We start from the raw sequence: 16,620 nt of genomic DNA on the forward strand, positions 1-16,620 counted from the left end.
CACATAAAAAGATGCACAGATATAAGCAGCGCAGTGCTGGTACAGTTATTTGAAGATATCTTTGGGAAACCAGGATCTCTTTGACACCATCCTTGTCATCCTCATGGTCACAAGATGGCTCATTCAGCTCCATGAATGCAAAATCCAAAGGGAGAAGACTGGGGAAGGCTGAAAGACAAAGTGCAAAAGGCAAAGAGAAAACACTAGATAGGTCTGTCCCCAGTGATACTATCCACTCCCTACGGGGAGGGATGAACTGGATGCTTGATTGGCTACTAACAATACCTGTCACACCAGACCAGAAAGCAACTCTCAAGAAAATAACAATAAAGTAGTATCATATTGTCCAGATACCTTGAAGATAATGCAATTAACTTAGAAATCCATAAGGTAACTGAAAACATATTTAAAATAACTCTAAACAGCTATGGATCTGAAAGTGATAAAGTCGTAATAAATATTAGACAACAGAGTTAAAACAAAATAAATTATCATACACCAAATGTGTTATATAACTAAAGGGGTGTTTATAGGACTATTTATAGCCTTAAATGCTTATTTTAGAGAACAAAGACTGAAATAATGAGCTTGGAATCCACCTTAAGACACTGAAAAATGCAACTCCATGTTCTTAATAGTTACAAGGTTTCTCTCCCAGTATGAATTCTCTTGTGTATAGTAAGTGAAGAATTCTGACTGAAGGTTTTTCCACATTGAATACAGCCATAGGGTTTCTCTCCAGTGTGAGTTCTCACATGTCTCCTAAGGGAAGAGGAAACACTGAAGGTTTTCCTGCATTCCTTACATTCATAGGGTTTCTCCCCAGTATGAGTTCTCACATGCATTCTAAGAGATGAGAGACCACTAAAAACCTTCCCACAGTCAGTGCATTCATAAAGGTTCTCTCCAGTGTGTGTTTTCTTGTGAACTTTAAGGTGAGAGCTTGTGTTGAAGGCTTTTCCACAGTCATTGCATTCATAGAGTTTCTCCCCACTGTGTATTCTCTTGTGCACTATAAGGTAAGAACTTGTGCCAAAGGATTTTCCACAATGATTACACTCATAAGGTTTCTCTCCAGTGTGAGTTCTCACATGAACCTTAAGAGATGTTTTTTGACTGAAAGCTTTTCCACATTGATTACATTCATAGGGTTTCTCACCAGTGTGAGTTCTTATATGTCTTCTTAGGGTTGAGGAATCATTGAAGACTTTCCTACATTCTTTACATTCATATTGTTTCTCACCCATGTGACTTCTCTTGTGCAAAATAAGATTAGAAATCCTTTTGAAAGCTTTCCCATGCTGATTATGTTCATGATTCTCTTCAGTAGGAGTTTGCTCCTGTTGCTTATGGGATGAATGATGACAAAAGGTTTTGTTTTTATTACACTCATAGGAATTCTCCCCCATATGACAATTGTTGCATATAGGAAGCATATTATTATGTTTAAAGTGTATGCCATGTTCGGAGCATGTGTACTCTTTTTGTGCTGTTTGAGTTCTTTCAAGATGCCACAGAGCTCTGTCATAGTCATGACTTTCACAGACCCTCTCACTTACAGAGTTTTTTTCATAACTGTTTAGGATTGAATTATGCTTCCAACACTCAATATCTAAGTAACACTTATGGCAATGTTTACTGATGGAAACTCTCTTTGAAAAAACAAGTTTTGATCTGAGTTTAGAGTCCTTCTTTAATTCATGATAGTCATACAATCCCTCCTGAGATGCTGCCTTCTTTTGAGTAAATGTCACTTGCCTCAAAATCCCCTCTGGGATCTTGTGCTGTTTTCTGATTTTACGGCATTCCCAGTCTGCTCTTAATGTGGGAGACCAATCATCCGTTGTGAATCTTATCATTTTCTTGCCACTAGATGATTTTCCCCCAAAAATATTCTGGTTAGAAGTTGATTCTTTGGTTTTCAGTTGAATCTCCCAGTCTAGACAGGTGCCTTGGGGAATTCTCCTTTTCACAGTTCTTATGTCTTCTTGACCCGACAGGGAGATCACAGGCTTGCATAACTGATATTCCACTAAGGTGAGATTCATATAGTTTTCCAACATTACACCTCTGTACATACTTCTCTGAGCAGAGTCCAGCATCACCCACTCCTCCTGGGTGAACTCCACAGTCACATCCTCAAAGGACACTGGTCCCTGTAACCAGGTTGCTGGGAATCCAGGCACTATCCTTTCCCCCTCAGTACTTCTCACATAGAAACAGGCAGAGTCCTGTGTAGGTAGAGCCCATATCGGGCATAGGTCAATGGCTGCCATCTTGAGAGCCTGAATGTGACATCCGCCTGCACAATAGGGCTGAGAGAGCTGGATACTTCTTTTCTTGTTTTTCTGATCCAATCAAGTCAGGGATGCATTTCACTGGGTGTGCTTCCTGTAGCCAAAGAGGCAGGTTCAGGTAAAAGAAGAAAGGTGAAAATAGGGCCCCATTGGAGGCAAGGTTAAAAAAAAATTGTAGACCCTCTCTTTTACCTTCCAGCAAGGTCTCACCTGCTTAAAATATTTATTGGGATTTGTACTGACATGCAATATAGTCATCCTTGGCCCTCTACTGTTATCTTGGTTATTCATACTGGCTTCTCCTGTAGACTACTACTCAGCTCTGGGTAGAAAAAGCATGCATTATTTTAAAATACTAAAGTCAAAGAACCAGTTTAAAAAGACATAGTTGTTTGAATTTCATGCATACTTTGCTACTTTTTAGTTTAGTTTTTAGAATAAAGAATTTTTTTCTAATTACAACTGTTTTAGGTAAATTTATTTGTTGTATATGTAACTTGGTATTTACCCAAATAACCTCACATATAATTAATAGGACTGATGATTTGGCTGCTACCCTACTTAGAAATTTTATTGGAGTTGTTAAAAGTAAATATGTGACTTTGAAATAAACGTTCATTTGATTACCTGCAATTTAAACTCTATCCTCAAAGTCTGTATTTCCTTATGATGATTCATTCTATCTAAAACTTGAATGGGATCAACAAAGAGGCATGAGCTATGTTCTAAGCTTTGAGACTGAGGCCTTTACAATTTTAGATGGTATAATACTTTCCTGAATAATTTTCATAATGGCCTTAATATAAATATCAAAACAATTGACACAGTGTGAAAGAAAAGAGGTATGCTTGGAGACTTTAAGGACCACAACAAATCACGCAATAATGTATTACACTAATATTTTTACAGATCTCAATTTTTTAAGATTAGTTGATACCTTCAAATATAAGACTTCTATCTCAGTATTATACTTCAGTAGAGTTCAGGTTTAATGGACAAAATTAGAGAAATGGCATTATTATTTAGACAAAGATCTTCAACAGGTAGATTTTATGCCTCTAATCCAGAAATGTATATAAGCCTGCCACTTTAGTGTAAATCAGATGGAAATATTTGTCTGATTTGTCCACTGCATGTATTCTGAATACCTAGAACACTCCCCAGCACATGGCAGACACCCAAAAAATGTTTGTTGAATAAACTGAATGAATCTATGGCAATTAAGGTTTTGTGGAAGAAGTATTTTTTTCACATCTATACTCTACTTATAGAAAACAAAACCCCACAAAATCAGAAAGTTAGGCTTCCTCTTCAAAAAAGAACATTAGTTTGCCTTCTGGTTAAAATTATTAAGCTGAGAATTGTACTCTGGGTTCATTTCTTCATTCCCCATAGTTTTATTTCTTTCTTAGTTACAGAACTAATAAAAAACTGAACAACTTTACCAAACAACAGGAAAAAATATCTGAATAAATGGAGAGATTCACCATTTTAATACCATTCAGTATTAAAAGATTTCAATTTTTCTCAAACTAGAATTGCATTGGGATTTTCATTAAATTCATTCCTTCATGTTCAATAGGAACTTCTTGAAACATGACAATTTGTTTTATAAGTTTTATAGAAAAATTTAGACATGAATAACAAGGCAGTTATTAAAGTAATGCTTTGCTCTACTATATTACTTCAAAATGCATTATAAATCTCTATTAATTTAAAAAGAATGATAATAGGGCAAAAAGAGAAAATAAAACAGAATAACTTCATGTACTTCCCTGGTGGCACAGTGGTTAAGACTCCACACTCCCAGTGCAGGAGGCCTTGATTTGATCCCTGGTCAGGGAGCCAGATCCCACATGCATGCTGCAACTAAGAGTTCACATGCCACAACTAAAGAGCCCACATGCCACAACAAAGGAGTCAGCAAGCCACAACTAAGACCCAGTGCAAACAAACAAAAAAACCAGAATAACTTCAGAAACAGATTCATGTGTAGCTAGACATTTAGTGCATGATAAAGGCAGCACTATTAATCAGTGGGGGAAAGGATAAACTAGTCATTAAATGGCATCAGGACAAATGGCTGTCAGGGAAAAGCATAAATCCTACTTCACACACTCACATTCCCAGGTGGATGAAAGACAAAAATATGTACCTGATAGGAATTCTAGAAGAGGAAGATAGAGAGAATACAAAAAAAAAAAAAAAAAATTAGAGAAAATGGTTGTTTTTATCCAAAGCTGAAAGATAGAAGTCCTTGATCTGCAAGTGTATACACCACATGTCACACTGAATAAATGTTTTAAATCCACCACATACACAAGCAAAAGCTGCAGAATACCAGGGATAATGAGTAAATATTTAAAGTTACTGGAAAGAAAAGGCAAATTACCTACAAAGGAATACCAATTATACTGACTACAGACTTCTAAGCTACAACGATACAGGCCAGAAGACTACACAGTAATATATTCAAAGTACTAAAGGAAAACAATATAAACCCAGAATTCAATAGTGTGCTAAAGAGAGCAATAAAAAGACACTGACATATTTCAAAGTAACAATAGCATCCTCAAAAGATGGTCATAATAAGAGAAATGCAAACTGAAACACTGAGACATAATCTAAGGCACACCTTAAATTAAAAGAGGCCTAAACTTGCATAAGCCTTATTTGGACCATGATGTAAAGAAATTGTTTTAAAAAAATAGCTTTGTTGAAATAATAGAAAAATTTGAACACTATCTATATATTTGATATTAAGGAATTAATCCTAATTTTGTAGGTGTGATAATGATATCCTGGTTATGACTTTTAAAGGAGTACTTATCATTCAGAAATAAATTCTGAAATATTTACAAATAATGAATCATGTCCTAGATTTACTTCAACATACAGTGACAGGTACAAATGAGGTCATTATACTATTCTGATTTTCTATGTTTTGAAACTTTCATAATATAAATTTTAAAATCACCAGAGAGGTATTTCATTTGTAAAACATGATGTTTTAGGATGTTACAGTTTTTTAAATCACAAAATGAGAGTTCTTAGGAAATTTTAGAAAATTTTAAAAATTATTTATTTATTTTTTCGGCTGTGTTGGGTCTCCGTTGCTGCGTGCAGGCTTTCTCTAGTTGCGGTGAGCGGGGGCTACTCTTCATTGCAGTGCGCGGGCTTCTATTACGGTGGCTTTTCTTGTTGTGGAGCACGGGCTCTAGGTGCGTGGGCTCCAGTCGTTGTGACACACGGGCTTAGTTGCTCCACGGTACGTGGGATTTTCCCGGACTAGGGATCGAACCCATGCCCCCTGCATTGGCAGGAGGATTCTTAACTACTATGCCACCAGGGAAGTCCCAGAAATTTAAAATTTTAATAACAAAACCCAAAAAATGTTGAAGGTTTAAGGATAAAGAACTTTTCCAGAAAGCTGACCTTCCCTCCCCCAAAAAAGATAAGCAATGAGACAGAAAGGATAAGAAAACTATATGAACAATTTCAAAGGTTCAACACCAGATTATTCAGAGCTCAAGAAAGAAAAGAGAAAATGGGAAGAAGACAGAATCAAACACAGAGAAAATTCTTAAAAATAACACTATCCAGGTACTGATCCATCAAATGGGTAATTTCTTAAAAAGACTGGGAATAAACATAACATCATGAAAAATTTGAATACCAAAGATAAACTGATGAATGTAAAGGTTTCAATGATGATAAACAGGTTACATACAAAAGAACAATGGAATAGGATTTCTCAACAGTAACACTGCTCCATTTTCTACCTAGCTCTGCCAGCTTTCAAAGTTCTGAGGGAAAATAATTTCCTATCCAGGAAATTATACTAGTCCACAGTACCATGCAAATATGAGGACAAAGTAAAATAATTTCTAGTCATACACAACCTTAATATACACCCCTTTTCGGAAAGATAATAAGGTTATCATCCATTAAAAAGGGAAAATAGAAGTTTCCAGGAAACAGGAGGTCCAACACAGAGATGAGATGAGGGAATTGGTGAGGAGAAAGGGAAGTCCCAGCATGCCAGTGTGCTGCAGCCTAGAGAATAACTGATCAGTCTACACTGCAGCATGATGGAGGGCTCCTGGGGATGTGTGTTCAGGAAAAGAGAAAAATGATTAGATTGTGTGACAGGTTTGATCTTGAGGAAAATGGAATTGAGAGACATTTTACATAGGTTTAGGGAAAACAAAGCAAATAAATAAAAAGGCAATTATTCAAAACAGGAAGAGTAAAATGTATACAAGAAAGGAACTTATTACGGCTCAGCAATAGAGAATACTTATATAGTCATCACAATGGAAACACTGAACATGAATTTAGCCAAAATTTTTGAGAGGAACTACATTACAATACTTGCAACATAATCACATTGATTTAAGGATGTAGGAAGGCAGGCAGGTATAATAGTCAAGATTCTTATTTAACACCTAAGAAACTAAAAAACGTCTCAAATTGATTAACTGCTTAAAAATTTTAAACTGGTTGCCACCATGAAATTAATAAACAGAAACATGAATTAAATAGAGTTGGGAGACCAGAATGGGGAGCTCTCACGTCCTGTGATCATAGAAGAGCCCAACAGGAAGAAGACAGACTCCTCTTCTTTCCTGGCGAGGACTCAGCCAATGAAAAGCCACAGACTGATTATTTACTATCACCCTCCCAACTTCCTTTTTCCTCTCTATAAAAGCGCTATCCTTCCCTTGCTGTGGGGGATTTCCATGGTAGCTGACCTTGAATTGCGATTCTCTGCTGATCCCCAAAAAGCCATTTTTGCTGGAGAAATACATGGCAGTCTATTTATTTCAGGTCAACACTACGGAGAAGAAACACTCCTGTTTTTATTATGAGGCTTTTAATATCTAAGACTTTTTAAAAATGTATGTACACATTTTTCAAAAAGTAAATAAGTTACAGAGAAAGTAAATAAAGCAATCAAATCAAGTAGAAAAATAGCAAAAAGGAAAGGAAAATTTAAAAATAGAGAGCAGGGCTTCCCTGGTGGCGCAGTGGCTGAGAGTTCGCCTGCTGATGCAGGGGACACGGGTTCGTGCCCCGGACCAGGAAGATCCCACATGCGGCAGAGCGGCTGGGCCTGTGAGCCATGGCCGCTGAGCCTGCGCTCCGCAACGGGATAGGCCACAACAGTGAGAGGCCCGCGTACCGCAAAAAAAAAAAAAAAAAAAGAGAGCAAATGTTACTCTAATTGAAAACCAAAAACAAGGAACATAAGACAAAACCAAAACACAGCACAGATTACCAAAACAACCCAAATCTGCTTCTTTGAAAAGATTAATGTAGATGTATATCTTGCAGAGCCAATCAAGAAAAAAGATGGCCCTAATAAATATTAAACTCAAAAAAGAAAAGAATATCTACAATTTGAGCAGTGATTTTAAAATATCACTAACAAACAGCAATTTAAAGAATCACCAGAAGGGAATTCCCTGGTGGTCCAGTGGTTACGATTCTGCGCTTCCACTGCAGGGGGCATGGGTTCAATCCCTGATCAGGGAACTAAGTTCCCACATGCTGCACAGTGAGGCCAAAAAAAGCAAAAAAAAAAAAAAAAAAAAAAAACACCAAAAAAAAAATCACTAAAAAAGAATAGTATGAACAACTTTATGTCAACAAACTTGAAAACTTAGATGAGATGAACAATTTTCTAGAAAAAAATGTGCCCCAAATTGACTCAATTAAGAACTACAAACTGAAATTAATCACTACCATTTAAAATGGAATCAGAAGTCAAATATCCACCCCAAAAGATTTTGAGCCCAAAACTTTCAAGGGAAAAATTATTTTACCAGGTAGAAGAAAAACAGTTATGCTTCCCGAATTACTCATGAGACTTGTAAAATCTTGCAAGGATAGTACAAAGAAAGATTAAGATGCAATCTTAAGTCTGAACACTGAAAAAGTCCTAAGTAAAATATTAGTAAATTGAGTATGGCAGCGTATTAAAGTAATAATACAATGTCATATTCAAGCAAGGTTTAACCAGGAACGCAGGATGGTTAAAAAGCAGAAAAACTATTACTGTTATTATAATGTCATGGTATAATGAACACTCTTGTATCCATCACTCTATTTTGAAACAGATCTGGGAATGATGTATTAAGGTTAGCCTTAGAGAAATGATATCTCATTACTGTGATGCAATCCATTAACAGATTAAGGGGTGCAGACCAAGAATGTCGCCTGCCATATCAGTAAAGGATGTTGTGGCCTTCAAGCCACCAGCCACTGCAGCCACTCCGGACTGTGCACCCTGAGGGGATTCAGGATGCAGAAAAGCAGAATATGGCCCTAGATAGTTAAGATGTGTATCAAAGGAATGATTTCAATGAGCCCAGACTCTTGCATTTTCCCACACATAGAAAAGTGCTAAACTCATTAATCTGAGATGCCTGGTTCTCTTTAATGAACAGTCATCTCTTGATGTTCTGACCACCAGGTCTTTGCTGCAAAAACTCCTGTATATCCTGGCTCCCCCATTATGGTTTCAGAGCCGTCCCTCAGAGCTATTCAGAAAGTCCACTGAATAAAACACAATTCTCAACTTTCAGGTTGTGTATTTTTTTTCAGTCGACAGTTTTGGCAAACAACGAAGGGACCCAGAGCTGACTTCGCTCCTTCGCATGAAATCTACAATGAACCAGAGCCTTGGTAGAGGCCTCCTGCATCCGTCTGCCTCCTCAGACAGTTCAGATGAATTTGGGTGAGTCTCTCCTGGATCTTGGATCTCCCAACTATTGATGGATGATCCTGTGTTTTATTTGGTGGTGTATAACAGGTGCTTGGCTCCCCAGGTGACAGATTCTGGGAAAAAGAACCCCCTCACAACAGTTGAAAGACACTGAGCGGTCTGGGCTGAGTGGTTAGGTAGGAGGCTGACCTGGCATTCTTCTTCAAATGGCTATCTTAACAAGAATTTGTCGGGATAAAAGTGAAAATATTACATGAGAGCTTTCAGCACTGAAGAAGGGAATCTCATGGCCAGCAACGGCTTTTTTCTCAAGTTTCTCAGAAACTTGCAGGAGTGGTAAAGGCAAGTCCTCATAACATGCAGCCATCCCTATAAGGAATCCCACTCAATTTAACTTAAAAAAACTTGCTCTGCTTGGGACATAAATAAGAACTGGCCACTCTGTGATCCAAGCACCCACGATGGTCTTATACTACCAGAGGGAGAACCTAGACACATAAGACGAGCTGAAAAGACTCTAGGGTAAAAACCTAGAGAAGTCAAGCTCACAAGCAGCACACTGGGCCACCATGCAATTTCACTAGTAAATTTTATCCCCAACGAATTCAACTTTAAAATCGGAAATAGATTCTCTCAGATAAACTAGGGGCATCAGAAAGCCAACCTCCGACGAACACCCCAGCCAGATGCATGTACGCATAGAGCTCATACTTGCAAGGATCTACTTAATTGGGAATTAAAGGAAATCTCACCCTGAAAATGACTAAGATGGGGCTCTTTTACTGCATACACAGTTAAGTTAGAGAAAACTAGCTTGATAAAACATCTTTTCAGAATTCTGATCTTAAAGAAACAAAAGCCCTTCTGGGGGAACTTGCATTTCTCTTCCTGTGCCTTTGAAATGTAAATGTTCTACCTGATCTCCTTGGGTATTTTGTGTGTGTGTGTGTGTGTGTGTGTGTGTGTGTGGTTTGAGAACTTGGTCTCTGCCATCCAAAAGGTACACATATTGTGTACATTTGGATGCAATCGAATAGACTGGGATTCTGAGCAGTCATTTGTCTGACTATACCAATTCGCAGGGGCTTTTTGCCACCTTAACCTTCATTGTGTCAGCCTGTACAACGAAGGCCTTTACTTTCTTAAACTATTTTTGGGAGTAAACTTTCTGGGTCTTGTTTAGGTGGCATCCTTTGCACTGTCTTGTGGGGAAGCCTCTTGCATCTTATTGGTTTGAGTCACTAGTATGATATATCTCATTAATGGCCAGATGATGGATCCTTCAAATGGGAGAAACTTCTAAATTGGTAAATTTTTAGAGAGCATTCATTATAAACAGCTGTTTTGTTGGTACCTATGGGGGGGAAAACACATTAAACAGTGGAAAAAATATATATATAATGGTTAATCTAAGAACTCCTTTAATTTAAAACAAACAAAAAACTGGCTTGGGAAGTCTTATTTGTGGTCTATGCTTCCCCTCAATGGGTCTTACAGATGCTAATAAAAACATTAGAATAATTAATGTTAATTAGGTTGATTAGCAGGGAAATTAAAAAAAAAACTGAAGGGAAAGTCTAGAGATTTTTTTCCCAACCAGGTGGAAATTTTAAAGTGACTCATCCCCAAAAGATAAAGAAATCTCTAGATGGTTATTAAGAAATGGGATAAATAAAACAGATGTTAATAGGATTAAAACAAAAGGTTTTGGTATAATACTACCTAAGGTTGGATGGGCCAAAGGGACCCATACAAGTCCACCCTATTTACCCGAGTTAAAATATATATGTTTAAAGGGCTAAGCCATCCCTGGTGGCGCAGTGGTTAAGAATCTGCTTGACAGTGCAGGAGACATGGGTTTGAACCCTGGTCCAGGAAGATCCCACATGCCATGGAGCAACTAAGCCCATGTGCCACAACTACTGAGCTTGTGCTCTAGAACCCGGAAGCCACAACTACTGAGCCCGTGTGCGACAACTACTGAAGCCTGTGTGCCTAGAGCCCATGCTCTGCAACAAGAGAAGCCACTGCAGTGAGAAGCCCGTGCACCTCAACGAAGAGTAGCCCCCACTTGCCGCGACTAGAGAAAAGCTTGTGCACAGCAACGAAGACCCAATGCAGCCAAAAACAAATAAATTAATTAAAAAATTTTTGTTTAAAAAAATAAAATAAAGGGGTGGAAGAAAATTACACTGAGATAGCTGACCAACAATTACTTGGGGCAACAGTTAGGCCAATTAATCAAGTTAAAAGACTGACAAAAGGGCCTGAGTCCCTTGGTTCAACCCCTCACTGGGGACCCCAGAGCATTTTATACAAAATAGATAAAATGGTTGAGGGATAAATGAAAGGAAACTTTCTAGGACTCCTTATAAGACCAAGACTTGTTGATAGGAGTCCTTTAATGTTGGTAACCAATGAGTAATGCTTCCCCTGCTTGGTATTGGTATTATAAGACAAAGCATGTAGATGTGCCCCTCAGGAAATATTAATTAAACATACAAAAGGAGGGCTTCCCTAGTGGCGCAGTGGTTAAGAATCCACCTGCCAATGCAGGGGACACAGCTTCAAGCTCTGGTCCAGGAAGATCCCAAATGCTGCAGAGCAACTAAGCCTGTGTGCCACAACTACTGAGCTCATGTGCCACAATTATTGAAGCCCATGCGCCTAGAGCCCGTGTTCCGCAGCAAGAGAAGCCACCATGATGGGAAGCCCGCGCACCGCAACGAAGAGTAGCCCTCACTCACCGCAACTGGAGAAAGCCTGCACACAGCAATGAAGACCCAACGTAGCCAAAAATAAATAAAATTAAATCTTAAAAAAAAAAAAAAATACAAAAGGAAACCAATAGAGCCGTACAATATAAAGTAAAATCTGGGAACAATATTCAGGGGCTAATAAAACTAATAACCGAGATTTTGCTCTGGGTCTAATCTGTGCAATCAGAAAAAGGGCCTTTGTTGAATGCCTTATACAAGCCTTTGAAGATATGATAAACTGAACCCTAAACTTCTGGTACATAGAACTCTTAATTTTCAGTTTAGTTGGAAATCTTCTCTGATATAAAAAAGCAAATTAAAGAAAATATAGTTGGGCAAATCAATCTTTTAATATCGTTTAACTGACAAACCAGTTTTTTTGAGAATTAAAAGCAGCTGTCTTTGTCTTGCAAATCTCTACAAATCAGAAATATAAATACAGCCCACAGTGACCTGAGACTGAGCCCAATTAACTCACTCAGGTAAAACCTGAAACAAGTGAATAAACAAAACAGCAAAATGGCCTTTTTAAACTCAAACCACTGGAAAGGCTCCCTCACCCAAAATCTAATTCATAACCTACTTAAGGACAAATAGAAATTTTTTTTAAAAAATAAATTTATTTATTTATTTATTTTTGGCTGCATTGGGTCTTCATTGCTGCACGCAGGCTTTCTCTAGTTGCAGCGAGCAGGGGCTACTGTTCGTTGTGGTGCGCGGGCTTCTCATTGCGGTGGCTTCTCTTGTTGTGGAGCATGGGCTCTACGCATGCAGCCTTCAGTAGTTGTGGCGTATGGGCTCAGTAGCTGCGGTGTGTGGGCTCTAGGGCACACGGGCTTCAGTAGTTGTGGCACACGGGCTCAGTGGTTGTGGTGCACGGGCTCAGTGGTTGTGGTGCACGGGCTTAGTTGCTCTGCGGTATGTGGGATCTTCCCGGATCAGGGATTGAACCTGTGTCCCCTTCATTGGCAGGCAGATTCTTAACCACTACGCCACCAGGGAAGTCTCAGACGTCGTAGTTTTATTGTACTTGCTTTACCGAAGGTCAGTGTGTTCACGTTATTTCTGTTGCAGTTTGTCAGCAAAAAATTAACTTGGTATGATGATATTTTCATAACTTATAAAATAAAGGTAAATGAGATAAGAGTTTTCAGGTGAACTCTTTAGGAATAATTATGTGTTGGGTACGTCTATCTAAAATAGGTTCTCCAGGGACTTCCCTGGTGGTCCAGTGGTTAAGACTTCACCTTCCAATGCAGGGGGTGTGGGTTCGATCCCTGGTCAGGGAGCTAAGATCCCACATGCCTCATGGCCAAAAAAACCAAGACATAAATCAGAAGCAATATTGTAACAAATTCAATAAAGATTTTTAAAATGGTCTACATCAAAAAAAAATTCTTTAAAAAATATAGGTTCTCTAGATTTTTGGTAACTTGAGTTTTGCTAAGTTAAGTTAAATTATGGGAATTCATTGAACATCCAGGTTATTTCAAATAAGATAAAATACTGGAACATTAATTGCTAAACAGGTCTAAATTTATCTCCTTTTGTCCCCTTACAAGAGGGAAACTAAAGATGTGTGGGTTTATTAGACACACGTCTTGCACCACAATGAAGAAAGAAGTCAGAAGGTGTATGTTACTAGGGGTTATGGAATATTCCTAAGTTTGCCAACCAGGAAATGCTGGTATGACAAACAGTTCACAACTACTTGCTGCTTGTCAGTTTTCACTAGAGATTAAGGTTTTAAGGGTTAAAACTGTAATATGTAATTAAAGCTACTAAAAATATTAAGGGAAATATTTTAATGTGCAAGGAAGGTAGGATGCATGTTTTCAGTAAAAGAAGGTATGCAGAATAGAAGTGAATTTGTTGGGAAAATAAGGGTGATTTTTGTCCTAGAGCTGGCTATTTCCAGATTAAAAATAAGGGACAAACTAATATGGATACAGAAAGTTTTGTAAGTTTGTAGAAAGGGAGCCCTGAAAAAGTAGTTTTGTACATGGTTAGGATTGGATTAAATTTAATTAGGTAAATGGATTTTGTTATTAAAAATAGGCTGGTGCAAGACTTGATTTGGTTCCTCTCTGTTAAGAGAACAAAGTTTTCTTGGAATAGTGCTTTTGGTAACACATTGCGTGAATTTCTTTGCCTTTAAGTGATCTTTATTTGTCTTTGTAATCTTTTGTCACTTTGGTTAAGTGAATAAGTATTGTTTCACAGTGTCTTATGATCCTATTTGACCAAGTGCTTTGAAACCTTTTTGATATTTTTGACAAACTTCCCAAATATCAAATTCTAACTAAAGTTCTTTTGACCTTCAGCCAACTCTGGGATGCTTCAAAGGAGCCCTGAGACAACTCAGAGAGGAATATTAAACTAATTAGTCTTATTTGGTATGTTACTTGAGAAACATTGTCAAGTGTTTGGAGATAAACCTTAGGTTATATTGTATGGATAAATGGATAAATGTCATTAATATAGATATTCCAAAATTTATACGGAATTCCTAAAAAATGTGATCTGTCCTTGTATAATGTTATCAGTCACAATTCTAGTTATTATCTTAAAATGTTGTATGTCACAGAAATATCCAAGTTTCTTGTCAACTGCCTTGGAATCAGATCTTTGACCATGTCATTTTAAGTCTTTTGTCATTTATAGACAATCATTATTTTATACTGATGCTTTCATAAAATGAAGATCTTCAAGAAGATTCATAAAAAGGATTTTTGACAAATGCAAGTATAACTTTTAAATCATACCACTGAAATGGGTAAGAAATTACAAAACTCTAATGGAAAACCTGATGACTTCATCCAGAATAACAGGAATTAATTACATGGCTGAATGAACTGATAAATATGATTCATAATTTTATGACATTTTAATGAAATATACTGGCTTTTAATCTTCGTTTTCCAGAAAAAACTTTCCTTCTATGCTATGCCCTACAAGTTGATAAGTATGCCTTTGTAAACAAAGATGAAACATTTATCTTTTTCTTTCTACCTGATCCTTCCAGATTTTGGCTTCTCCAGCTGGCTGCACTGTGGACTTGATGGCCTGTGACCAGATTACAACTAGTTATACTAATCATTATTTTAATTTGCTCTCTCTCATTTTCAAATTATTTATGCCTCGTTTCTCTCTCCGCTACACTATAACTTTATTAATGTTACCAGCTGTCATATTCTGTCTGTTTTCTAAGATTGTTGGCTCTTGAATTACCCAATGTGTTAGCAGGCCTCCAACAAAATTAATGATGTCCCAAGAAGTTAACCATATACTTAACTCTACATAGAATAATTGTAATAGTACAACTCTAAATACGGTTAGAAGCAACAAGGAAAAACATCTACTGGATCATATAAACTAGTAAGACAAGCGATCCAGAGAATTTTAGATTCTCAACAGGGCCTAATCCAACAAACAAACAAAAAACAAACACAAAAAAACCAGCGCATCGAATGGCCTATCAACAGAAACTTTGCCTGATCTAGGAACGAGCCTTCCTAGTGCCATGGGACAAAACTGGTCATGGGCACTTCCCTGGTGGTCCAGTGGTTAAGACTCCGCGCTTCCACTGCATAGGGCACGGGTTCAATCCCTGGTTGGGGAACTAAGATCCCGTATGCTGCAGCGCAGCCAAAAAAAAAAACCCCAAACCAAAAACTTGTTATGAAATGCCTCCCAAATATTAGCCAAATTTATGACCAAGAGGAGGCACTGTGGAACAAGAATGTCACCTGCCACATCAGCAAACAAAGGATGTTTGCAGCCTTCAAGTCATCGGCCACCGCAGCCTTCCTGACTACACCCTGAGGGGATTCAGGGTGGAGACAGGCAGGATACTGGCCCAGGAGAGTTAAGATCCTTATCAAAGGAATGACTTCAATGAGCCCAGACTCTTGCATCTTCCCACACACAGAAAAGTGCTAAGGTCATTAACTTGAGGTGTTTGGTTCTCTTTAATTGACAGAAATCTTCCGAGGTTCTGATTACCTGGCTTCTGTTGCAAGCCTCCTGTATACCCTGCTCCCCCTTTACCTCTGGGGAGCGGTCCCTCAGAGCTCTGGGAGAGGCTGAGCCCGGGCTACGGCCTCAGAAAGTACGCACAACGTAATGGAATCGTCAACTTCTGGCTTGTGCTTTTTTTTTTTTCAGTTGACCGGGGTTAAGACAGATGCAAGAACAGGTCCTGGATAAAGTAAGACGTACAAGCAGGACATCCCTCCTCCTCTCACTCACGGGGTAGAGTCAGATTCCCTACCTGCTCCTGGCCTGCTCACCCCCCGGCGCCCGCTCCGCCCCAGGGAACCCACGGCCCCAGGAACACAGCTTCCCGCCCCCGCCCCCGCCCGCTAACACCCACCCCCAGTTGGGGAGAACTCCGAGGAGGACCCACCGCTCGGGTGCACGCTCCCCTCGCCCTGCCCCCTCCCGCGTCTCCTCAACGTCCGCGCGCCTGCGCGCTCACCTGTCCTCGGGGTGCCTGCCTCTCGCGTGGGAACGACCGGGCTGCAGCGGGAAGGGAGGCGAGAGCGCGCGGAGCAGGCGGCGGCGCCGAGGGCCCTCAGCTGGGAGGCGAAGAGCAGAGCCGCGCGCTCCCCAGGCCCGCGGAGCCAGGGCCGGGACTCCACTTCCCAGGAGCCTCCGCGCCGCCCCGCGGAGCGATTCTGGGCTTTGCGTCCGGCTGCGCTTCTCGGCGGGTCGTGAGTGGACGTGGAGCGCGTGCGCGTGCGCGAGGGCCCGGGGCGCGGCGTGGGCTGTGGGGACCGGGTGGGCGCAGGAGGCCGGGCGGGGACCGAGCTGTCGCCGCCCGCCCTGCGGA

General features: G+C 39.4%; 1 protein-coding gene across 1 annotated transcript; it reads right to left on the reverse strand.

The window, feature by feature from the left end:
• Nucleotides 1-510: 510 nt before the first annotated feature.
• On the reverse strand, nucleotides 511-16,586 carry ZNF891 (zinc finger protein 891). The gene is made up of 2 exons (XM_027125245.1): nucleotides 16,267-16,586; nucleotides 511-2,391 (listed from the first exon to the last, which is right to left on the reverse strand). Exon 2 carries the CDS (start codon nucleotides 2,274-2,276, stop codon nucleotides 639-641), a length of 1,638 nt encoding a protein of 545 aa, XP_026981046.1. The 5' UTR covers nucleotides 2,277-2,391; nucleotides 16,267-16,586; the 3' UTR covers nucleotides 511-638.
• Between the last annotated feature and the right edge of the window lie 34 nt (nucleotides 16,587-16,620).

This window comes from Aethalodelphis obliquidens, unplaced genomic scaffold (genome assembly GCF_003676395.1).
Source record: "Aethalodelphis obliquidens isolate GAN/ISIS:26980383/991018 unplaced genomic scaffold, ASM367639v1 scaffold28, whole genome shotgun sequence".
NCBI classification, from domain to species: domain Eukaryota; kingdom Metazoa; phylum Chordata; class Mammalia; order Artiodactyla; family Delphinidae; genus Aethalodelphis; species Aethalodelphis obliquidens.